The sequence below is a fragment of the Saccopteryx bilineata genome, chromosome 1, assembly GCF_036850765.1.
Source record: "Saccopteryx bilineata isolate mSacBil1 chromosome 1, mSacBil1_pri_phased_curated, whole genome shotgun sequence".
Lineage (NCBI taxonomy): Eukaryota > Metazoa > Chordata > Mammalia > Chiroptera > Emballonuridae > Saccopteryx > Saccopteryx bilineata.
In genome coordinates, this window is record NC_089490.1 from 393904793 (window position 1) to 393931410 (window position 26618).

At 39.2% G+C, this 26618-nt stretch overlaps 1 protein-coding gene across 1 annotated transcript; it reads left to right on the forward strand.

Moving 5' to 3' along the window:
• Positions 1 to 6577: 6577 nt before the first annotated feature.
• Positions 6578 to 7528, forward strand: LOC136319714 (olfactory receptor 5AN1-like). Its single transcript, XM_066252840.1, has one exon. It carries the CDS (start codon positions 6581 to 6583, stop codon positions 7526 to 7528), a length of 948 nt encoding a protein of 315 aa, XP_066108937.1. The 5' UTR covers positions 6578 to 6580.
• Positions 7529 to 26618: the final 19090 nt, after the last annotated feature.

Below are 26618 nucleotides of genomic sequence, written 5' to 3' on the forward strand. Positions count from 1 at the left end.
TGTGTGGTGTAACCTGAGACTCAGAAGGCCTAATCTTCCAGCTTTTCTCTTTGGGGCCAGGTGCTTTCTCCGTTTCAGTAGGGGGTGGTGTATCTCAGATCTCCATGGAGACTTGAGTTACTGCCTCTCTTCCCCACTTCCTGTTTTCACCTATGTCTTGTTGTGCTGATTGGAGCTGGAGAGCTTTCTGGAAGTGGGTCACCTGGAACCAGTTTAGGCTTGTGCTTTGTTGAGGGTTCAAATCTTCCTCCAGCTATAGCTGCTTCCACACAGGATGAGTCAGCTTCTCAGGTCATCCCATTCATTCCTCTGCCTGACACCATCTGTCTCTCTCTCCCTACTTTCTTTTTGGAAGATAAGCCAGCCTTCTCAGCACACCTAGTTCCCAGTCCCCAGGCAAGTGGCTGTGAGCAATATTTTATGATCTTCTCCTTTTAATGAGAGCCCTTCTGGGCTCTCAGTCTCACCCCACCTTCACTCCTGGAAGCAGGAGATTTCAGAGCCCCCCTACTGGTCTTGGTGTGGCCTCTTCTGTGCTTCTTAGTTTTTGAGGCCTGTTCTTTTAATCCAAAGTTGGTTTTTCATGCTGATTGTTCCTAAATTAATTTGTAATCCAGTTTGATGGTGTGAGTTAGGAGTCTGTGCATCTGCCTACTCCACTGCCATCTTGGTTTCACTCATGACTTCTAGCTTAGAACTTCCTTCCATGACTTCTAGCTTAAAACTTCTTTCTTGTAAACATATTTAAAAGACCTCACAAACCTCCAAATATACCTTTGTATTGTACCTTATCTCTGCTTCGAATGAGTGGTAAAAAACAACTATATTCAATTGACATTTATCCTCACCTTTTGTGGAAAAAATATGAACTGAGATACCTTTCAGACTCTAATATGAGAATCAAGATTCGATTTTATTGCTACGTATCTCTGACTTTATTTCTGGGCTTTGCTTTGAAACAATGAAAGTAACCACATTAAAATAACTAAGCTAAAATGTTAAACATGAAAGCAAATCATATCTTAGCAAAAGCTGTCAGTGAACAGAATCTAACATGCATAGAATCATAGTAAGCTGAAATTTGAGTTGAATCTCAAATGTCTTCTAAACATTGTAATTCTATAGGGAGTTTATATGCTTTTAGGTGGCATTTCCTTTCATACTTTTTTAATGTTCACTTAGACTTCTGCTTTATATTCTTATATTTACTTGTCTTTGAAATTTATGGAGAGTTTATGGTTATGTCCAGGTTAATTTAATATGACAGCTTCTGCAATTCTTAGAATGTGTTGACAAGCATATTGCATGTTCCTTCTCTTCATTTTCCTGTCCAGAGTTCCTTATTTTTTTGAGAGAGAGAAAGGGGAGAGAGAGGAAGGGGGATGAGAGAGAATGGGAAGGGAGAGAGAAAGAAGTATCAAATCATTGTTCCACTTAGTTTTGCCATTGATTGCTTCTAGTATGTGAGCTGACCCTTGCTCCAACTGGTGTACTTGGGAATGAGCCAGCAAACCTAGGATGGGACCAGTGTCCTCGGCATTCCAGGGCTACTGTGCCACTGGTCAAGGCACTGCTTTTTATTTTTGAGTGTCTCAATCTTATTTTGTAAATCATCATTATAACTATAATCAGAGTTGGCATGACAGATGAACTATCTTACCATCCTCCTTTATCAGTCTTTTCTAATCCTAAGAAGATGTACAGATCATCATTAGGGGTTTACCCTCTGAATTACCTTGGACCTTAATTCAGTATCAAACTCTTTTATAGACAGTTGGGCTTCACTTTCCCAGCCTCAGGATCTCCTGGGCCAGTTTTCCTCCAGTCCTGGCTAAGATGCTTCTCTTGATGAAGAACTTCCAATCCTTCTCTTGTTCTCAGGCTATTTCAGGGGACACTCCTTTTTCTTTCAGTGATCTCAGTGGCTATATTTATTTTTCTAAATTTAGCCTCTTACCTTGTGTGTCAAGAGTCTCAATGATTATATTCATTCATATAGGAGCTCTTTATGTGATTTAATTAATTTTTATTTTCAGATTAAGGATTGCTAACCTGATCTCCATGAAATAGATGAACTCCTCTTCGTAAACATTATTTCCATAGAAAGAGTTTCAAAAACAGAAAATCAGGGTCTCAAAATTTCAGACTTTCAGAGTTTGAAGGCTCCTTGGAAAGTGAGTTCAATTTACTCAGGCCCTGCAGAGGTGAGGGTGGGGGTTAATTGACTCACCCAAAGTGTCAAACCCATGTCCTCTCAGCACCCAAAAGATTAAAAAGTAAAGGAACTGCTTTTATTGCAATGAAAAATAAACACAATAAAAAGAAAGGGAAGAACTTTTGGCCATGATCCTAGAGAGAGAGTTAATGATATCATTCATTAATAATCATTAAATCTAACGAATGAGATGAGGATTAGTCACGAGGCCTGAATAAAGCAAAAATGGTCTGGGGTTAAAATAAGCCACACATTAAATAAAACTTCCCATATAAGTGTGTTTACTTTGTGTCATATGAACAGATGCACATGAAACAGAATGTTTTTGGTACTAAAAAAATAAGGCATTTTATAGCTGTTTGAAGCAGGACAGGGTATGGCTGTCCCAGTGGGGCTAGGGAGGTGGAGCTGATTTCACTTTAATAAAATCACCACAATCCAGGGTGTGGCACTCATCTCTGCAGCCTCTGAACATCTTTTCCAGATGGGATGAAGTTTACCAAGCTCAGAATAGCGAGCTCCATAAGCCAGGATGCCCTTCTTATTTTTCAGTGAAGAACAGAACTTCCAAGCTTATACTTGTGCCAGTGGCACAATTCTTCCTAAGGAAACCACACGAAAGAACAAATTACAATTGAGAGTCTACTGAGAGAGGGAGGAATCAAAGCAAAGCGGATAATGTGCATCAGTGCCTGATGCGGCCAGCTACAGGGTCTGTCCAGCTAGCTGGAGGGCACTACCATTTTTTTCTCCCCAGGCATTCATTGTCTTCTAAGTGACCATCTTCACCTCTCATCATGGTATTATTTGCAGATTTATTGAAAGATTTTCCTTCTTTTGAACCAAAAAAATATTTTGTTTTCAAAATGCTTCTGTTACACATTTCATTGATCTATTATAGTCTGATTTTGTAGTTTAATTTTTAAGAGTTTTTACAAACCAAGTTATTGTCCATATGAACCATCTATGTTCCCCTAGTTTTTTAGACAGGTACATACAATCATACACAGATCCACCCCCCAAAAAAAAACATTCACGTACTCATGGTTTAGTGACTGGCACATTAGACAGACTATACTGAGATTTTAGATATTTTTTCTAAAGATTACTACTCTCATGTTTCTAATCTTACACAGAGACAAACCTAGAGCTTGCCTTTTCTGTGATCATTCACACAGATGAGGAAACACTTGCGTTTCACTTTCTGTGTCCAGATAACTGATTTGGGTCTTCCTGACCTACAGTTGAACAGGAAAAACCTGACTGATTTGCATGTAAGGAAATATACCAGGTATCCTTGCATTCTCCCATCAACTTAATCTACTATGACCTTCCCTGAACAGCTAAATAACTGGGGAAGATAAACCAACAGTTCGCATGTGACTCCTGTGTTTTTGTTCCGTCTTCATTCTTCCCATGCTTCTCTCTCCCTTTCTAATGCTGACAGCCTGTGTGCAGTGCTGCTTGTGGGTCTGGCAGAGATGAGATTCCCCCTCTTTCCCACAAGTACAGAGATCTCCATAGCAGTCTCTGGCAGTTGTGGCTTGGAACAGTTATAAACTGGGTGTGGAAGCATCTCTCTTTAGTGTTGGCAGACTAGATTTGGCTGGCACCATCTAGTTGGAAGACAGACAAACCACACACTTTGGTACCACCACCCTCTAGAAATAAACAGGCATATGGGACCCAGGGAGACCTTATGGAAGAACAGAGGTTTCATCTCTCTCTCTCAAAACAAAGATCTTCTGGAATAGAACCACAGTATCAGATTGAACTTAAATGTCACCGTAAATAGAGAAACTGACATGTGTTAGGTATTATGTTGATATTGTGTGGTGTATTCTTGTCTGATAAACCTATTGAGGCTGGGTTGTTTTCATCTTAAAAAATTCATATGGAGCAGAATTAGTACACATGGACCCAAACGAGGAAGGCCCTATATCAGACATACATTGAAACTCATACTTCGTTTTCTAACAACTATAAGTTAAGGAAATAGGCTGGAAGGGATACTCTCACCCTTCAACTTGACCCTCAAATCCAGGAAGAGAAGTCCTCATAACTTCTGGCTGTGAAAACTAGCAGATATTTTGGCTGAGTGAGATGGAAGGCTGCTGGAGTCTCAGGTGTTCCCCTTAAAGGATCTGCACATGACTTACCTGGATTCACTTGCTCTGAGCTTAGCACTGGGGCAGCTGATGAAAAGGCACCAGGGACATATGAGGAGGAACTGAATAGTGTGGCATCAGTGCTGGCAGAGGCCATTGATTATTTTCATTTTCTGAGCCATCCCCTCATAGATCTTTTTTTTTTTTAACTTAAATTTTTATTTTTTTAATTAATTGTGTTTACATAGATTCTAGGGTCACCCCAAATGCATCACCCTTCCCCCTATTCCCCTCAACATCTCACTTGTGCCCCTCCTTACAGTGCCCTACCTCCTTCCCTTCAGGTTTATCCCATCTATCATCCCCTTTCCCTCTGTCCTCTTTTCCTCTGGTCCCTTTGATCCCTCCTCTGTCTCAATTCCATTCCTCAGTTCTCATTATTCCTTGGATTCCTCAAATGAGTGAGGTCATATAATATTTTTCTTTCTCTCCCTGGCTTATTTCACTCAACATAATAGTTTCCAGGTCCCTCCATATTGTTGCAAAAGGTAATATGTCCTTCTTTTAAATAACCCCATAGTATTCCATTGTATATATATACCATAGCTTTTTAATCCACTTGTCCACTGACAGACACTTAGGCAGTTTCCAGATCTTCGCTGTTGTGAACAATGCTGCCATAAACATGGGGGTGCATTTCTTTTTTTCAGTCAGTGATATGGTGTCCTTGGGATATATTCCTATAAGTGGGATGGCTGGGTCAAAGGGCAGTTCCATTTTTAATTTTTTGAGGAATCTCCATACTGTTTTCCACAGTGGCTGCACCAGTCTGCATTCCCACCAGCAGTGCAAAAGGGTTCCCTTCATACATCTTGCACACAGGTGCCATATCTGAATCTCCATCAACCTGGCTAATGAAAACAAATATGATGATTGAAATTTGAAATTCAATGAATGAGTTAAACAACCTACTAGCACAACTTATGATAGAATGAAATTACTGGAAGGGAACACAGTAGGGAAATAAACTCAAATAATGGATGTTTCAGTAATGGGGGGGGGAGAGCTATGCTCCTAGCTAGCATATCATTGTGGGCAAATCCTTCACTGCTCTGGTTCAGGTTCCTTGCCTGAAAATGGAGGGTGCTGGATCAGATGATCCCTAGGCCTTTTCCAGTTCTAATGACTCCAAGTTCATGAAAACAAAAGTTGTAAATCATCAGGTCATGATTGGACTGTGGTGAAGTAGGGAATAAATAGGTCCAGAAGGGACACGGATAACAAAGTAGTGAGGAAATTAGCAGAGACAAAATCCCATGATATTTATGACTCTAGAGAGCAAGGGCCTGAAGAGTTTTCTCCCTCTAATTGTCTTTTGTCCTGTTGCCTCTGCCCTTTAATAGCACATTTAAGAGGATCCCCAGTTGTGGGCATCTCTCTTGCTGTGAATGGTGGACAGCTAGCTTCATGGCAATAAGCTCCCCCGTCTTGGAGTATGATAGGGCCCACTTGGAAAATTCTTTTGAAAAGAAACAAGTTCAGCCTTTGGCAAAAACTCTGTCTTCATGGGAGATCTGGGTCAAGGTGAATGGGTAAGATTTAGAAAAAACAGTGGATCATGTGCCATCTCAGTATTTGTGTGATTCTCTCAGCAGGGCCTTCATTGAGCAAGGCTTATAAGGTCTTCAGTCTCTCCCATTCAGCCCTTCCCTTTCCCTCACTTATTATTTTAAATATATTTGCTTTAAAATTTGATGTTATTACACACATGGTAACTTTCTTCAGTGGGTGAAGAAAAAATAATTAAATCTTTAGATGATTACCTGGGAGAGGAAGAGCTGTTTCTAATTTATTCTGTTATGATGCCTCTTAGGCTTTACTGTTATAAAGCGGAAGCTATATATTGAATTATCAGAGGTCTTTTAAAAGGATGTTATTTTAATCAATTATTTTTCCTTAAATATAATAATTACAGGATTTCATTTGCTTTCTAAGTTGTTAGTCATGTTTTTATATATCTTTTAATTTTCATGAGACTTCATGAAATAATTGAGAACCTGAAGCAACTGACTAGGTCTTCTGGACAATTTGAGAGGAAAAAATGGGGTCCTTCCAACCAGGACAGTGAAGCATTTCTCCTTTTCCAGTGCTCTATGGAGGAAAAAAATTGGCACATGTGAGAGCTATAATGCTCCCATGTCACCCAAGTCAGCAATGCATTCTCTTGTCTCTTTCTGATTTTAGGAGAATCAAGCCAATGATTGGGGGAAGAAATATCACAGAGATCACCCATTTCATCCTCTTGGGATTCTCAGATTTTCCCAGAATCTTAGCAGGGCTGTTTGTTGTATTCTTGTTGATCTACATTATGACTCTGACTTGGAACCTATGTCTCATTGTCTTAATAAGAATGGACTCCCACCTCCACACGCCCATGTACTTCTTCCTCAGTAACCTATCCTTCATAGATATCTGCTATGTGACCTCCACAGCCCCCAAGATGCTCTCCAACTTCTTCCAGGAGCAGCAGACGATCACCTTTGTGGGTTGTGCTGTTCAGTACTTTGTCTTTTCAACCGTGGGACTGAGTGAGTCTTGTGTCATGGCAGCCATGGCTTATGACCGATATGCTGCCATTTGCAATCCACTTCTCTACTCATCAATCATGTCCCCCAGCCTCTGTGTTTGGATGGTGCTGGGGTCCTATTTGGCTGGACTCTCTGGTTCTATATCCCAGCTGTGTGCCATGCTTCAGCTCCACTTCTGTGGGCCTAATGTCATCAACCACTTCTTCTGTGACATGCCCCAACTGCTAGTCCTGTCCTGCACTGACACTTTCTTTGTGCAACTCATGACGGCTATATTGATACTGATCTTTGGGATAATAAATGCCTTACTTATCATGATATCCTATGTCTATATTGTCTTCTCCATCATGAAGATCACTTCAGCTAGAGGCAGGTCCAAAGCTTTCAACACCTGTGCTTCTCACCTGACAGCAGTTACCCTCTTTTATACCTCAGGTATATTTGTCTACTTGAACTCCAGCATTGGCGGTTCCTCCATCTTTGACAGGTTTGTATCAGTCTTTTACAGCACGGTGATTCCCATGCTGAATCCTTTGATTTACAGTCTGAGGAACAAGGAAATCAAAGATGCCTTAAAGAGGTTGCAAAAGAAGAGAGGATATTGCTGTGGTCAATGATTTTGAGATTTTTTTGACAGATTTTGTCTCATCAAAATTGCTTTAAACCACAATAACATGCACATGAATGGAGTATATTAAAATTCACACTAACTTTGAACAAAAGAGGCTGAATTTCACACAATTAGCATGCCAAAATCGGCTAACAGCTGACTCGAGTCCACACAATCACAATATCTTTAAGTTCTGGGGGTTCATCTCTTTCATCCTTCTTGAGGAATGACCTCATCTTTTATTAACCTACCTGCAAGTATTTGTGAAACATCAAGGTTTAGAAACTTGTTTCTTTTTTATTTTGAGATTGAGCCCTGTTCCATTTCAGGCTTTTGACTCTAAAGGGGAGATACATGGCAGAGGCCCCCAGGAATGTAGAAACCTTGTCTCCCAAATATTCTGATGCAGCATAGTCCAGACATGGTGGTGATCAATGTTTCTTCTATGTTTCTGCCCATAATGAGAATGAACAGAGAGAGGGGATGTGCTTTTGGAAAGAAACAAAGCCATACAATTGTCCTGGTAATATCATTCTATTTTTTCTTTCCATTTTAATTATAAAATACATTTTTGGTCATATCTTAGTCTTTACCACTTATTGTCTAAGGAAGGAGTGATGTGAATCATTAAGAAGAATGGAATGAAGTATGTAGTCGCTTTAGTTTCATTTACTTATGAGTCTGATGATATCATATTTTGCATCTAGTGTGTATTGGGGAATTTTTAGGAGAGATGTTATTCAAAATCAATGTCATAGTCAATAGCACTTTCTGATATTGTAGCACTCAATCCTCTCTTTCTCCATTGAGTCTGGAACATTTACCCGTGGTGTATGGCCAACAAAAGCACCCTTCTAACTCATTTCTGCTATTTCAAAGATCTATACATGTTTGTGTGAGAACTCATTGTAATAATAGATTATTAAATATTCAATATAACAGAGTCTAAGAATAAATATGGAAAACTGTAATACATTCTTTCTTATTGTTTGTGTTCAATATTTTATGTCCTGGAGATTTATGGTTATATGGAGTGATATGATGGGTGGAGTAGAATGGTTAGAGTTACTTTAATGCTGGTAGTTTCCAGGAAACCTCAAGGGCCAGAGAGGAAACAGAATAGGCAGGGTTCTCAATTCTGGCCAGTTTTCACAGTTTACTGAAGTGAAACATAAAGCTTGTGGTCCCAGTGATCTGGCTTAAAAGAGCAACAAGGTGTATAACAACACTGACTTTTGATTTTCCAGGTCACCCAGACTTTAAAAATTATATTAAAAAAAACATCATTACCTTTACGTATTATTTTTTGGACATTCATTACATTTTTAATGTTGTTTTGGGTTCAATTCTGATGAATCCCATGAACTATTCTATTTAATTAAGAACTGTAAGTGAAGGAGTATTTGAAGCCTTTGCCAAATATTCTGTGAGTGCATACATGGACAGGATGGAGAGATGGGAAATTGCTGAAATTTTGGCAGAGCATGTGAGGTCTTACTTGATGCCAAGGAAATGGTGAGATGAATAAAGGATAAGGGGTTACTGCATCTAGGTATAAGGATGTTTTTTGAAGCATTGCTCTTTAAAAATGTCTAAGAATGTATGAGAAGGTTGTTTTAAAGCGGCCATGAGGACTGCAATAAGAAACATACCTCTGCTAAGTGTTTAAAATACAGTGTTAGTTGTAATCACTATCCTGTGCATTAGGTTTCCAGAACTTACTCGTTGTCTAGTTGCAAGTTTGACCCTTTTAAAGATATCTCCCCAATTCCTGTGCTCCCTATCCTCTGGTAACCACCATTATATTCTGTTTCTAAAGTTTAGCTTTTTTGATTCCATATATTAGTGATATCATATAGCATTTGCCTTTCTCTGTCTTTTTCTAATTTAGCATAATACCCTCAAGTTTCATCCACATTGTTACAAATTGCAGAATTGTCTTCACTCTGATAGCTGAGTAATATTCTATTGAATGTATACCCTATGTCTTCATTATCCATTCATCCATTGATGGACACTTAGGTTGTTTCCATAACTTGACTTTGTGGATAATACAGGGAGTGGTGGAGGGAATGAGAAGTATCGATGCATAGTTGCTTCCCTTTTAGCTGTCCATTGATTGCTTGTCATATGTGTCTTGACCAGGCAAAACCAGGGTTTTGACCCAGTGACCTCAGTGTTCTAGCTTGATGCTCTATTTACTGTGCTGCTACAGTCCAGGCTAATTTTTAAAAATAAAAAAAATTAAAAATATATATTTTTCAAACAGAAGTTTATGGACTACATCACATACATGTGACATTATTATTTATGTAACACTTTGCCCTTCATATAGTTACATTGATAGCTTTCTACTGCATGTGAAGTTGGCAGGTGAGAAATTACCTCCACTTGACAGGTAGAACCTCTGGGCATATTGAAATCTGCTATGTTCTTTTGAATATACTAACAATTCCTCTGACTCTCACTAAGTGTGACCTGTGAAACAAAAATGACTTTCAGAAACATGGCCTCCATGGCCTGAACGTGGTACCACACTTTCTATACTTTCAGTGTTATAGCAAAACTATCTTAAGAATCTATTCAGTTTAAAGGCTTAAATTATTACAGTTCTTTTCAGGGGGAACATAAAACTACTACCCTATTATCAAGAGTTAAATGAAATAGTTAACTCGTTGCCCCCACCTACTCCTTTCGCTGTAGAAGTAGATCAAAACAAAAATGATATCTTCCTAAAACATCTCTGTATCCCTAGTAATGGCAAGGTAGATGAGCTCCATTACAAAAAAAGGAAACAATGATTGTAGAAATAATCTTAAGTAGATATTTTTAATGAAGCATTAGTAATGTCGTATAATATGTTAAAAAAGCCCTCCAATTCAGAACACTTAAATTATACCTATTAAAAATAGAAGGCGTAATGTGTACGACATATTCTAAATGCTTTATTAGCATTGTCTACATGAATTCTCTATGAAGAGCTACTCTGTAAAGTAATGGTTACTGTCGGTCTCATTTTATAGTTAACATTGCTGAGGCTTGGAGAGGTTAACTGACTCAAGATCACACAACCAGAAAATGGAAGAGCTGAAATCCAGTCCAGATTGCCTGATACCAATGCCCATGGTTATAACCATGATTAGTCATGGCTCTGTCATGAATTAGTTTTATCAAATTTCTTACTTGCCTTGATTTCTTCACTTACACATGGGGAATAATGATATGTCCACTTCACAGGGCTGCGTGGTGATGACTCAGGGCAAAGAGTTGAGAAAATGTCGCATGTATGTTTTTAAAATGGGAATGCTTTTTAAACAAGAAAGTGCCCACATACGTGTCATAAAGCTGTAATCCTGGTGAGCATGTCGTCTTCGGCCGGTCCCTTAGCTGGTCTGGCATGGGTTACTCCCCTGAAAACTGAGGGTGTTGGACTGGATGATTTGTAGGTGTGTTTTAATTCTAATAACTCCAAGTTCATTAAAAGAAAAGTTACAACCATGCGATCATGATTGGACTGTGGGGAATGGGTAAAGAAGGGATGTGGCAAAGTGGGACGTGAAATTTGCAGGGACAAAGACTCCATGACAACCATGATCTCAGAAAGCAGGCACCTGAAGAGTTTCCTCCCTCTAATTGTTTTTCCTCCCGTTGCCTCTGCCCTTTAATAGCACGTTTAAGAGGATCCCTAACTGTAGGCATCTCTCTTGCTGTGAGTAGACAGCAAGCTTCATGGCCCAAACCTCCCATCTTGGAGTGGGATAAGGCATACCTGGAAAATTTCTTCAAAAAGAAGCAAGCAGTTTTAACCTTTGGCATGAACGCTGCCTTCCGGGGAATTTGGGTCAAGGTGTGAGGGCAACGTTTAGAGATCGGTGAATTCTGTGCTATCTCAATATTGCCATTTTCCTCCCTGCAGGACCTATGAGGAACATGGTTTATGGTCCTCAGTCTCCTCTATTCAACCCTTTCCTCTCCCTCACTTCCACACCATCCACTGAGGGTTGTTTCTTAGGTTCTCTTTCTCCTTATGCACGTTTTCTGACCTTCAGTGAAGAGATCAATCTCTAACCTAGAATTTCAGGTATTATTCTGCAGGAAGGGGCAGATGATGAGTTATAATTTCTTAATGCTGTGATCTTGAACTCTGTTAACTTGTTTTATTCACCTGTAAAATGGGGATAATAGGATCACTTAAAATCTAATGAGACAACAGTTCTTTTCTATGAATCATAACACACTGTAAAAGTTAATAGAGTGTTGAATCCAAAATAATTTATTAAATTTAAAGGTTATTTCCTAATATCAAAACATGCCTCTCTGTCTTTAAAATTTATCCATCCCAAATATCCTATCCATTTAATATTTTCTTGAATTTTCTGTTTTTAAAATAATAATGAATCTGATTTCCATTTGCATATATAGCTTTGATTGATAAGTTCTGAGTAGCAAAATACAAGCTAGTCACACCATAATCATAAGACAAGTGATCATTTAAAATTCCACAGGCCTTTTGAAATACTCCAGATACCTGTCATGCACAGCATCTCCATCTTTGGAGACTCTGAATATTTGGAGACACTATTCTGGGTGGTACAGAGATCACAGCCACCCCACTCCAAGCAGAAGTAGTGCTGGTGTAACTATCCCCTTTTCTTACATTGTTCTTTATTCAGCAACATTTCTGGTTTTCTTAACCTGACTTGGTATCTTGCACAACCTTGCAAACTGACCGTGTCCTTAATATGATATCAGCACTGGAAATCGAGTTTTGATTGGCTAGATCCACAGAGTAACTAACCAACAAATATTTATACTATTCATCTTTCTTCTCCAGACTGTCTTGGGAGACAGTAAACACATGCAAAAATGTAATCAAAGGGAGTTAAGATATCAGAATAATTTTCTTTTCCTCTAGCTTAGCAAACCATAACAAGATAAATGTTATCATAAATAAGTTAGTCCACAATGCCTCACTCTTTTGTGAGAATAAGTTATGTGGAGTCCTTTTAGTCATGGCTGCCTCTATTACAGATTTAATACGAAGGTGAAGAATTTTAGTGCAACTTACTGAGCAAAACTTTGACTTAGTTTTACTAAATTATTTCTATTACATTGAGGTTTTGGAGATGTTGTATATGCCGCTTTATGTTTTCAAAGTATTTTCACTGAGTCTAACTTGTATTGGGTAAAATATCCTGTAAATTATATTGGCAGCACTCTATCCTAAGAATAAACAGGAGGATTTCACAGTTCATAAAACCATAATTAAAATAGAACAAACAGAACTCCGGTGACGTCACGGAAATGGTGCCGTGAGCAGCGCGTCCGACAGCTCTCCCCTAAATCACAACAAATTTATCAACTAGAAACAGAAAAATTTATCCTCGGAGCATTCCGGAGTTCCACACAAACTGATAGCGAAAGGACTGTTATCACTTGAATCTGAGAGACGAGGGTGTGGAGGAATCTACCACAGGGACGTTCTTTCAAACCGCAAGGAAGTGCGCCTGTGGTGAGTCAGCCCATATACTTGGGAACCACGAAATGCCGCGAGCGGCCGACGCGAGCCGCCACTGAGAGCCGCTGCCGCGAGCGGCCGCCGCGAACCGCCGCTGCGAGCAGCCGCCACGAGCCGCCGCCGCGAGCCGCCGCGAGCGGCCGCACGCACGCCCGGTCCGGTTGAGCACCGCTGACGTTCCCAGCGGCCCGCACACTGCGAGTGGGGGTCGCCGGCCACCGGTGCCCGGAGTGCCCCATTCGCGCGCGTGCCTTGGGCATTCCACGCGCCCAGGGCGCCCTGCTGGCCCGCACACCAAGGGGGCTCCATTATCCTGCGCCTGGTGCGGTCCAGCCACCAGCGGCGGGGCGAGCGGGAGAGGCTTGGGAGATTCTCTCCATGGGCGGGGCACCTCACCCAGCCATTCAAGCTAACAATCAAGCGTTGAGGGAGGGGCGCGCGCAGGCAGCCTAAAATACCTTCGGAAGCACAGCTGCGACCCAATCACTGAAATTAGCTTAACCCATAAAATCTGCGCACCCTCGGTTCTAATTGATAATATCTCTCTCAGTTCAGCGATCCAAGACAAGAGGCGTGATATTTTTTAGTGCCTCTCGCTAAAGGGGCGGGGGCAACTTCTGATTGATAGAGCCTCCATATTCAGGGATAAACGCTAACAAGAAGGACTTGGCAGATAATAAGGTCTATACTACACTAGTCGTAAGCAGAGACTAGTGCCTCTTCTTCCCTGCAAAAACAGGCTACAAAGTGTGGAAAGCCTGGGTTGAGAGGTCCAACTAAATGATAGGCGCTGAACAGTTACCTTGACAACAATTGACTCCCACCCCCGCCTGATTACACTGGAGGCCCTGACTGTCAGAGCCTTTCCCAAAGCCTTGCACTGAGTGGGGATAGAGTGGGGATTTCCCAGCTCTTTGAGCCTCTTACTCCCCAGGCAGAAGCAGTAGCAGCCTTATACCTGGATCACCAGGCTGCTATTTCAGAAAGGGGGGACTAGGAGAGAGAATCCAGGAAAGCAAACTCTCTCATCGTTGGACCCTGCAAACGCCAACAAGCCTTTACTTCCAGCAAGACTAAAGCCAATTATATGACATTGCCATAGAATCCCATCAACTGCAAATCCCTACCTAAGAGTGACACAGGGGCAGAGCCTAGGGTACAGAGTCACCGACCAGGAAGAGGGAGAGAAAAGAAAAAGGAAGAAGTTAACCTCTCAAAATCAAGAAAAACCCACAGACTTTACAACTTGATCCACTAATTTTTTGTTGTTGTTGTTGTTGTTTGTTTCTTCTATCTTTTTGCCTTTATTTCCTCCACCTCGGTCCTTCTATTCTCTGCCCATCTTATGCTTCCCCTTTCTTGAACTACACTACCCATGAGTGTTGCATTTTATTTTTCTTCTTCATCCTCACCCTCCTTTAAGGTTATACTCCAAAACACTTAACTCTCACTCTCTCCTCTTTTGTTTTTTTTTCTTTGTCTTGCTTTATTTTGGTTTTTTCTCTTCCTATTTTATTTCTTCCTTCGTTTTTCTCTTTTTCTTATTTTTTCCTTTCTATTCGTTTTTTCTTTTCTCATTTTACTTTCCTCCTATATAATCCTCAATCACAAACAAATTAGTTAATTTGGGACTCAAGGATTTTTTTTTGGCTTTATTTCTCTTTTTTGCTTTTGTTTTTATTTTTTTTTCTTGTTTGTTTATTTTTGTGGCATTTTGGGTCCTCCCAACCCAAGGTCTCCATTGTATTTAGTCTTCGCTCCACTTAATACAACAGATTTTTACTTATTATTTTTATTTTTTCTTCTTTATTATTCTTTTTTGGTCCTTTTTTCTGGTTCCCTCTTATCCCTCTCATTATATCTCTTAGTTGACCATCACTTACAAGCAAATCATCTTATGCTTGTCTAAGATATTCTTCCTTTTTATTTTTTTGCATTTAGTAGGTCTCTACTCCCTTTTTTTGCCCCTTGACCTCTTCACCCCAAATCAGGCCCTCCATTATAGGCACGATACTTCCCTGAGGAGGGGAGAGGAGGGAAAGAGAAGAGAGAAAAAAAGGGCAAAATAATAAATTATTACTGGTTTTTTTTGTGGGGTGTTTTACCTTTTTTTTTTTTTTTTACTTTTTACTCTTTATTAATTCTAATTAGTGCTATCAATAAGACCACCCTCAGATGCCGATAAGAAAGAGGAAATCGAATATTATGGATACAAAAGAAAGAGAGGTAACACAAATAGATGTGGAAAAATCTATGGAGAAAAGACTTAACATATTGGAAGCCTTGGAGCTAAATGACAAAGAATTTAAAATAGAAATCTTAAAAATACTCAGAGATATACAAGAAAACACAGAAAGGCAATTTAAGGAGATCAGAAAACAACTCAATGAACACAAAGAATATATTACCAAGGAAATTGAAACTATAAAAACAAATCAAACAGAAGTGAAAAACTCAATTCATGAGCTGAAAAACGAGGTAACAAACTTAGCTAACAGAACAGCCCAGATAGAAGATAGGATTAGTGAAATAGAAGACAAACAACTTGAGGCACAACAGAGAGAAAAAGAAAGAGACTCAAAAATAATAAAAAACAAGAAAGCCCTACAGGAATTGTCTGACTCCATCAGAAAGAATAACATAAGAATAATAGGTATATCAGAGGGAGAAGAGAAAGAAAATGGAATGGAGAATATACTCAAACAAATAATAGATGAGAACTTCCCAAGCCTGTGGAAGGAACTAAAGCCTCAAATTCAAGAAGCAAACAGAACACCGAGTTTTCTTAACCCCAACAAACCCACTCCAAGGCACATCATAATAAAGATGACACAAACCAATGACAAAGAAAAAATTCTCAAGGCAGCCAGGGAAAAGAAGAGTACAACATATAAAGGAAGGCCTATTAGATTATCATCAGATTTCTCAGCAGAAACTCTACAAGCTAGAAGAGAGTGGACCCCAATATTTAAAGCCCTGAAAGAGAGGAACTTTCAGCCAAGAATACTATACCCATCAAAGCTATCCTTCAAGTATGAAGGAGATATAAAAACATTCACAAATACAGAAAAGATGAGAGAATTTATCAACAGAAAGCCCCCACTCCAGGAAATACTAAAGGGGGTTTTCCAACCAGATTCAAAGAACAAAAGAAAACAACACCACAAGTAACAGCTCCACCAAGAACACAATAAAACCAAACTTAAACTGTGACAACAAAGGAAAAAAAGGGGGGAGAGGATGGAGATTAACAGTAGCAAAGGATGATGAAGTGCAGAAATACTTATAAGATAGGGTACTACAATGAATATGGTAGGTACCCTTTTCATTACTTAATGGTAACCACCCTTAAAAAAACCACCACAAAAACACTTGACTTAAAAAAGGTAGCAACAGAGGAAAGAAGTATGGAACACAAACAAACAAAAACAAATGATAGAAAAACAAAAGAGAAGAATCAAACTAGATACAAAACTAACAGAAAGCAATTTATAAAATGGCAGTAGGGAACCCACAAGTGTCAATAATTACACTAAATGTAAATGGATTAAACTTACCAATAAAAAGACACAGAGTAGCAGAATGGATTAAAAAAGAAAATCCAACTATATGCTGCCTACAAGAAACACATCTAAGCAACAAGGATAAAAACAAATTCAAAGTGAAAGGCTGGAAAACAATACTCCAAGCAAACAACACCCAAAAAAAAGCAGGCATAGCAATACTCATATCTAATAATGCTGACTACAAGACAGAAAAAGTACTCAGAGACAAAAATGGTCATTTCATAATGATTAAGGGGAAGTTGAATCAAGAAGACATAACAATCCTTAATATATATGCACCAAACCAAGGAGCACCAAAATATATAAGACAGCTACTTATTGACCTTAAAACAAAAACTAACAAAAATACAATCATACTTGGAGACCTCAATACACCGCTGACGGCTCTAGATCGGTCATCCAAACAGAGAATCAATAAAGATATAGTGGCCTTAAACAAAATACTAGAACACCTGGATATGATAGACATCTACAGGACACTTCATCCCAAAGCGACAGAGTATACATTTTTCTCTAGTGTACATGGAACATTCTCAAGAATTGACCATATGTTGGGCCACAAAGACAATATCAGCAAATTTAGAAAAATTGAAATTGTACCAAGCATATTTTCTGATCATAAAGCCTTGAAACTAGAATTCAACTGCAAAAAAGAGGGGGAAAAACCCACAAAAATGTGGAAACTAAACAACATACTTCTAAAAAATGAATGGGTCAAAGAAGAAATAAGCGCAGAAATCAAAAGATATATACAGACAAATGAAAATGAAAATACGACATATCAGAATCTCTGGGATGCAGCAAAAGCAGTAATAAGAGGAAAGTTCATATCACTTCAGGCCTATATGAACAAACAAGAGAGAGCCGAAGTAAACCACTTAACTTCACACCTTAAGGAACTAGTAAAAGAAGAACAAAGACAACCCAAAACCAGCCGAAGAAAGGAGATAATAAAAATCAGAGCAGAAATAAATGAAATAGAGAACAGAAAAACTATAGAAAAAATCAATAAAACAAGGAGCTGGTTCTTTGAAAAGATCAACAAAATTGACAAACCCTTGGCAAGACTCACCAAGGAAAAAAGACACAGGACTCAAATAAATAAAATCCAAAATGAAAGAGGAGAGATCACCACAGACATCATAGATATACAAAGAATTATTGTAGAATACTATGAAAAATTATATGCCACCAAATACAACAATCTAGAAGAAATGGATAAATTCCTAGAACAATACAACCTTCCTAGACTAAGTCATGAAGAAGCAGAAAGCCTAAACAGACCAATCAGCAGGGAGGAAATAGAAAAAACTATTAAAAATCTCCCCAAAAATAAAAGTCCAGGCCCAGACGGTTATACTAGTGAATTCTATCAAACATTCAAAGAAGACTTGGTTCCTATTCTACTCAAAGTCTTCCAAAAAATTGAAGAAGAAGCAATACTTCCAAATACATTTTATGAGGCCAACATAACCCTCATACCAAAACCTGGCAAGGATGGCACAAAGAAAGAAAACTACAGACCAATATCTCTAATGAATACAGATGCCAAAATACTAAACAAAATACTGGCAAACCGAATACAACAACATATTAAAAAAATAATACATCATGATCAAGTGGGATTCATCCCAGAATCTCAAGGATGGTTCAACATACGCAAAACGGTTAACGTAATACACCATATCAACAAAACAAAGAACAAAAACCACATGATCTTATCAATAGATGCAGAAAAGGCTTTTGATAAAATACAACACAATTTTATGTTTAAGACTCTCAACAAAATGGGTATAGAAGGAAAATATCTCAACATGATAAAGGCCATATATGATAAACCATCAGCCAACATCCTATTAAACGGCATAAAACTGAGGACTTTCTACCTTAAATCAGGAACAAGACAGGGTTGTCCACTCTCTCCACTCTTATTCAACGTGGTGCTAGAAGTTCTGGCCAGAGCAATCAGACAAGACAAAGAAATAAAAGGCATCCATATCGGAAAAGAAGAAGTAAAGCTATCACTTTTTGCTGATGATATGATCCTATACATCGAAAACCCGAAGGACTCCACAAAAAGATTATTAGAAACAATAAACCAATACAGTAAGGTCGCAGGATACAAAATTAACATACAAAAGTCCATAGCCTTTCTATATGCCAACAATGAAATATTAGAAAACGAACTCAAAAAAATAATCCCCTTCACGATTGCAACAAAAAAAATAAAATACCTAGGAATAAACATAACAAAGAACGTAAAGGACCTATATAATGAAAATTACAAAGCATTGTTAAGGGAAATCGAAAAAGATACTATGAGATGGAAAAATATTCCTTGTTCTTGGATAGGAAGAATAAATATAATCAAAATGCCCATGTTACCCAAAGCAATATAAATTTAATGTAATTCCCATCAAAATTCCTATGACATTTTTTAAAGAAATGGAACAAAAAATCATCAGATTTATATGGAACTATAAAAAACCCCGAATAGCCAAAACAATCCTAAGGAAAAAGAATGAAGCTGGGGGCATTACAATACCTGACTTTAAACTATATTATAGGGCCACGATAATCAAAACAGCATGGTATTGGCAAAAAAATAGACACTCAGACCAATGGAACAGAATAGAAAGCCCAGAAATAAAACCGCATATATATGGTCAAATAATCTTTGATAAAGGGGCCAACAACACACAATGGAGAAAAGAAAGCCTCTTCAACAAATGGTGTTGGGAACACTGGAAAGCCACATGCAAAAGAATGAAACTCGACTACAGCCTGTCCCCGTGTACTAAAATTAATTCAAAATGGATCAAAGACCTAAATATAAGACCTTAAACAATAAAGTACATAGAAGAAGACATAGGTACTAAAATCATGGACCTGGGTTTTAAAGAACATTTTATGAACTTGACTCCAATGGCAAGAGAAGTGAAGGCAAAGATAAATGAATGGGACTACATCAGAATTAAAAGTTTTTGCTCAGCAAGAGAAACTGATATCAAAATAAACAGACAGCCAACTATATGGGAACTGATATTTTCAAACGACAGCTCAGATAAGGGCCTAATATCCAAAATTTACAAAGAACTCATAAAACTCAACAACAAACAAACAAACAATCCAATAAAAAAATGGGAAAAGGACATGAACAGACACTTCTCCCAGGAAGAGATACAAATGGCCAACAGATATATGAAAAGATGCTCAGCTTCATTAGTTATTAGAGAAATGCAAATCAAAACTACAATGAGATACCACCTCACTCCTGTTAGATTAGCTATTATCAACAAGACGGGTAATAGCAAATGTTGGAGAGGCTGTGGAGAAAAAGGAACCCTCATTCACTGTTGGTGGGAATGTAAAGTAGTACAATCATTATGGAGGAAAGTATGGTGGTTCCTCAAAAAAACTGCAAATAGAACTACCTTATGACCCAGCAATCCCTCTACTGGATATATACCCCAAAACCTCAGAAACATTGATACGTGAAGACACATGTAGCCCCATGTTCATTGCAGCACTGTTCACCGTGGCCAAGACATGGAAACAACCAAAAAGCCCTTCAATAGAAAACTGGATAAAGAAGATGTGGCACATATATACTATGGAATACTACTCAGCCATAAGAAATAATGACATCAGATCATTTACAGCAAAATGGTGAGATCTTGATAACATTATAAGGAGTGAAATAAGTAAATCAGAAAAAAACAAGAACTACATGATTCCATACATTGGTGGAACATAAAAATGAGACTAAGAGACATGGACAAGAGTGTGGTGGTTACCAAGGGTGGGGGGGGAGGGAGGACATGGGAGGGAGGGAGGGAGAGAGTTAGGGGGAGGGGGAGGGGCACAGAGAACTAGATAGAGGGTGACAGAGGACAATCTGATTTTGGGCGAGGGGTTTGCAAAATAATTTGATGACAAAATAACCTAGACATGTTTTCTTTGAATATATGTACCCTGCTTTATTAATGTCATCCCATTACCATTAATAAAAATTTATTAAAAAAAAAAAAGAAAGAAAACAGAACTCCAACAACCAAAAAAAAAAAAAAGGAACAAAAATAAGAGTTTTTAGTTTCATATCCCCAAATGAGTGAAAGAATAATTTATTAATGTATTTTACATAGGTTTATTATTATGCAGATATTAGTATATGAAGTGTTTATCATTAAATACAGTAGTGAGACATCTCACTCTCCATGTATTATACAGAGTGTGTGGTATTAAAAGATTAAAATTTATATGAGTGGGAGGTAACAGAACACTACAGATAGAAATATATACACTCATTTGCTACCAATATTCTTGAGTCTAGGCTTAGATACCATTTAATCTAGGAAATAATTTATGAAGCGCTCCATGATACTCTAGTAGTATTAGTTATGCCTTATTTTTTCTTTCACAAAGAAGAATGTCAGTAGTAATGGTACTTAGTAAATAAGCCCTAAATGTTTTAAGTCCTTTATGTCATACCTGCAACAACCCCATAAAGTGGTATGATTAGTCCCATTTATAGATGAGGCTGATTCTTTGAAAAAGTAAACAAGATCAATGAACCCTTAGCCAGACTCACCAAGATAAAAAAAGAAAGAACTCAAATAAATAAAATTAGAAATTAGGGTGGAGAAGTAACAACTGACACAGCAGAAACACAAAGGATTATAAGAAAATACTATGAAGAACTGTATGCCAAAAAATTAGACAACCTAGGTAAAATGGACAAATTCCTTGAAAAATGTAATCTTTCAAAAATCAACCTGGAAGAATCAGAAAATCTAAATAGACCGATTACAACAAATGAGATCAAAACAGTTATCCATAAAATCCCAAACAAACAAAAGCCCTGGGCCAGATGGTTTCACGGGCGAATTCTACCAAACAATCAAAGAAGAACTAACTCCTATACTTTTCAAGCTATTTCAAAAAATTCAAGAGGAGGGAAAACTTCCAAGCTCCTTTTATGAGGCAAGCATAATACTGATTCCAAAACCAGGCAAAGACAACACAAAGAAAGAAAACTATAGGCCAATATCCCTGATCAATTTAGATGCTAAAATTCTCAACAAAATATTAGCAAACTGGATCCAGCAATACATGAAAAAAATCATACACCATGATCAAGTGGGATTCATTTTGGGGAGGCAAGGCTTGGACAATATTTGCAAATCAATCAATGTGATTCTTCACATAAACAAAATGAAGGACAAAAACCACATGATAATATCAATAGATGCAGAAAAAGCATTCAATAAAATCCATCACCCACTTATGATCAAAACTCTCAGCAAAGTGGTAATACAGGGAATATACCTCAACATGATAAAAGCCATCTATGACAGGCCCACAGCCAACATCATACTCAATGGGCAAAAAGTAAAAGCAATCCCCTTAAGATCAGGAACAAGGCAGGGGTGCCCCCTTTCACCACTCTTATTCAATATAGTTCTGGAAGTCCTAGCCACAGCAAGCAGACAAGAAGAAGAAATAAAAGGCATCCAAATTGGAAAAGAAGAAGTAAAACTATTGTTATTTGCTGATGATATGATACTGTACCTAGAAAACCCTAAAGTCACACAGTCAAAAAACTACTGGACATGACAAATGAATTCAGCAAAGTGGCAGGATATAAAATTAATACTCAGAAATCAGAGGCATTTTTACACACCAACAATGATCTGTCTGAAAGAGAAATTAAGAAAATTGCCTTCACTACTGCAACAACAAAAAAATACCTAGGAGTAAATTTAACCAAGCAGGTTAAAGACTTGTACTCAGAAAACTATAAAACATTGATAAAAGAAATCAAGGAAGATACAAACAAGTGGAAGCTTATACCGTGTTCATGGCTAGGAAGAATAAACATTATTAAAATGTCCATATTACCCAAAGCGACTTATAAATTCAATGCAATTCTTATTAAAATACCAAGGACATACTTCAAAAATATAAAACAGATATTCCAAAAAATTTATATGGAACCAAAAACGAACATGAATAGCCTCAGCAATCTTGAAAAGGAAGAATAAAGTGGGTGGTATCACACTTCCTGATATTAAGTTATACTACAAGGCGACTGTACTCAAAACAGCTTGGCACTGGCATAAGAACAGGCATATATCTTGGCCTGTGGTGGCGCAGTGGATAAAGCGTCGACCTGGACTACTGAGGTTGCCGGTTCAAAACCCTGGGCTTGCCCAGTCAAGGCACATATGGGAGTTGATGCTTTCTGCTCCTTCCCCACTTCTCTCTCTCTCTCTCTCTCTCTTATCTAAAATGAATGAATTAATTAATTAATTAAGTTAAAAAAGACCATGCATATAGATCAATGTAACAGAACAGAGAACCCAGAAATAAACCCACACCTTTATGAACAATTGATATTTGACAAGAGTGGTGATAGCATACAATGGAGTAAAGACAGTCTTTTTAACAAATGGTGTTGAGAAAATTGGTCAGCTACCTGCAAAAAAATAAAACTAGACCACCAACTCACACCATTCACAAAAATAAACACAAAATGGATAAAAGACTTAAATGTAAGTCATGAAACCATAAGCATCTTAGAAGAAAACATAGGCAGTAAGCTCTCTGACATCTCTCGCAGCAATATATTTGCTGATTTATCTCCATTGGCAAGGGAAATAGAGAGTGATGTCAGAGAAATGGCACCGTGAGGAGTGCTACCAATAAATCTCCCCCAAATTTCAACAAGTTCTTCAATCAGAATCAGAAAAATCTATCCTTGGAGCATCTAGACGTCCCACACACTGAAAACTAAGTGTTATCAACAAAACCACCCTCAGATGCTATTAAGAAAAAGGAAATTGAATAACATGGATACAAAAGACAGAGATGTAGCACAGATAGATGAAGAAAAATCTATGGAGAAAAATTTAATATATTGGAAACCTTGGAGCTAAATGACAGAAAATTTAAAATAGAAATCCTAAAAAAATACTCAGAGATATACAAGAAAACATAGAAAGGCAATTTAGGGAGCTCAGAAAACAATTCAATGAACACAAAGAATATATTACCAAGGAAATTGAAAGTATAAAAACAAATCAAACAGAAATGAAAAACTCAATTCATGAACTGAAAAACAAGGTAACAAGCTTAGCTAATAGAACAGGCTAGATAGAAGGTAGGATTAGTGACATAGAAGACAAGCAACTTCAGGCACAACAGAGGGAAGAAGAAGAGACTAAAAAATTTTCAAAAATGAGAAAGCCCTACAGGAATTGTCTGACTCCACCAAAAAGAATAACATAAGAATAATAGGTATATCAGAGGGAGAAGAGAGAGAAAATGGAATGGAGAACATATTCAAACAAATAATAGACGAGAACTTCCCAAGCCTGTGGAAAGAACTAAAGCTTCACATTCAAGAAGCAAACAGAACACTGAGTTTTCTGAACTACCACAAACCTACTCATGGCAATCCACATATATCTTGATCATTACAAGTCAAGTCACATTTCAAGTACATAAAGAGAAATGGCTATTTCAAGGAAACCTGTGATAAATCTCTTTATTTCTACTTCTGACCAAAGTGGCAGCTGCCTTCTCCTCCTTCTTGATTCTGCATTTGGCTCAGTCCTGTCCCAAGAACACCCACTTGTATAAATGTCTTGGTGAATGAGCTGTCTGGACCATGCCACAGCACCACAGGTTGGGGACTTGCAAGAATCCTGGCAGTATTGGTCAGTTCTAGCAGAACCTGAGCTCCAAGACTGTGCAAGGTTATGAAGAAGTCAAGGACACAGTTTCCTAGGATTTTTAGGTTTTAGAACTTCCCTAGCCTGTGGAAAGAACTAAAGCTTCACATTCAAGAAGCAAGCAGAACACTGAGTTTTCTTTTTTTTTTTTTTTTTCTTTTTTTTCTTTTTTCTGAAGCTGGAAACAGGGAGAGACAGTCAGACAGACTCCCGCATGCGCCCGACCAGATCCACCCGGCACGCCCACCAGGGGCGACGCTCTGCCCACCAGGGGGCGATGCTCTGCCCATCCTGGGCATCGCCATGTTGCGACCAGAGCCACTCTAGCGCCTGAGGCAGAGGCCACAGAGCCATCCCCAGCGCCCGGGCCATCTTTGCTCCAATAGAGCCTCGGCTGCAGGAGGGGAAGAGAGAGACAGAGAGGAAAGCACGGCGGAGGGGTGGAGAAGCAAATGGGTGCTTCTCCTGTGTGCCCTGGCCGGGAATCGAACCCGGGTCCTCCGCACGCTAGGCCGATGCTCTACCGCTGAGCCAACCGGCCAGGGCCAGAACACTGAGTTTTCTTAACCACAACAAACCTACTCCAAGGCACATCATAATGAAAATGGCACAAACCAATGACAAAGAAAAAATTCTCAAGGCAGCCAGGGAAAATAAGAATACAACATATAAAGGAAGGCCTATTAGATTATCATCAGATTTCTCAGCAGAAACTCTACAAGCTAGAAGAGAGTGGATGCCAATATTTAAAGTCTTGAAAGAGAGGAACTTTCAACCAAGAATACTATACCCATCAAAGCTATCCTTCAAATACAAAGAAGAAATAAAAGCATTCACAGATACAGAAAAGATGAGGGAATTTATCATCAGAAAGCCCCCACTCCAGGAAATACTAAATGGGGTTTTCCAACCAGATATAAAGAACAAAACTAGAGTGACGTCATGGAAATGGCGCCGTGAGCAGAACGTCCGACAGATCAACCCAAAATTTCAACAAGTTCATCAACTAGAGACAAAAAAATCTATTGTTGGAGCAATCTACCTGGGAGTTCCACACACACTGAAGGTGAAAGGGCTGCTTTCACTTGGAACTGAGAGTCGTGAGGGAGCTGAGGGTGTGGAGGAAGCTAACTGCCACAGGGACGTTCGTTCAAGCTGAGGAGGAAGTGTGCCTGTGGTGAGTCAAACCAAGCGAGCAACTGCCTGCCCGCACTGCAACAGCCCACCTGCGGCAAGCAGCTGCCCTTGTGCTGTGAGAAACCGTGCGCCCTGTGCCCCAATTCGGTGTGCTGCAAGCGTCCCCAGGGGCCCGCCACGATTGCGCCACGAGCGTCTCCAACCGCGGGCACACCCAGAGCACCCTATTTGCCCACGTGTCCAGAGCACCCCAACCGCCAGCAGCAAGCGGGGAGTGTGCCAAAGTGAACTTCCCTATGCCCGATCTTCTTTCCCCAGACAGGGCACCTCACCCAGCCATTCAAGCTAACAATCAAGCATTGGGGGAGGGGCGCGCGGGCAGCTTACAGTCTGTCCTGGAGCACATCTGCGGATCCAACCACTGAAATTAGCTTAACCCACAGTCTGCACACTTCCCAACTGACCTACGGGGCTCTAATTGACAAGATCTCTCTCAGTTCAGTTCAGCGATCCAAGACAAGAGGTATGATATTCTTTACTGCCTCTTGCTAAAGGGGTGGGGGCAACTTCTGATTGACAGAGCTTTCATACTCAGGGATATACACTAACGAGAGGGACTTGGCAGATGTTAAGACCTGTACTGCAGGTAGTGAATGGGGCATCTTCTTCCCAGCCAAAACAGGCTACAAAGTGTGGAAAGCCTGGGGAGAGTGGGCCCACAGAGGGCTATGCATGCTGAACAGGCCTAGAGGTTCATTGAAAGTCACCTTGAGAGCAATTGGCTCCCAGACCCACCTGATTACGCTGGCGGCTCTAACTGCCAGAGCCTTACCTAAAACCCTGCATTGAGTGGGGTAAGAGTGGGGATTTGCCAGTTCTTGAAGCCTCTTACTTCCCAGGCAAAGGAAGCAGCAGCCTCATAGCTGAATCACCAGGCTGCTAATTCAGGAAGGGGAGACTAGGAGAAAGGCTCTGGGAAAACAGACTCTCTCATTGTCGGAGCCTGCAAACGCTAACAAGCCTTGACTACCAATGAGACTGAAGCCAACTATATGATATTGCTGTAGAATCTCATCAACTGCAAATCCCTACCTAAGCATGACACAGGGGCAGAGCCTGGGGTACAGAGTCACCGACCAG

What these genes read in the sequence shown, in the direction of transcription:
- LOC136319714 (XM_066252840.1), top strand. Translation starts at nt 6,581, where the DNA reads ATGATTGGGGGAAGAAATATCACAGAGATCACCCATTTCATCCTCTTG.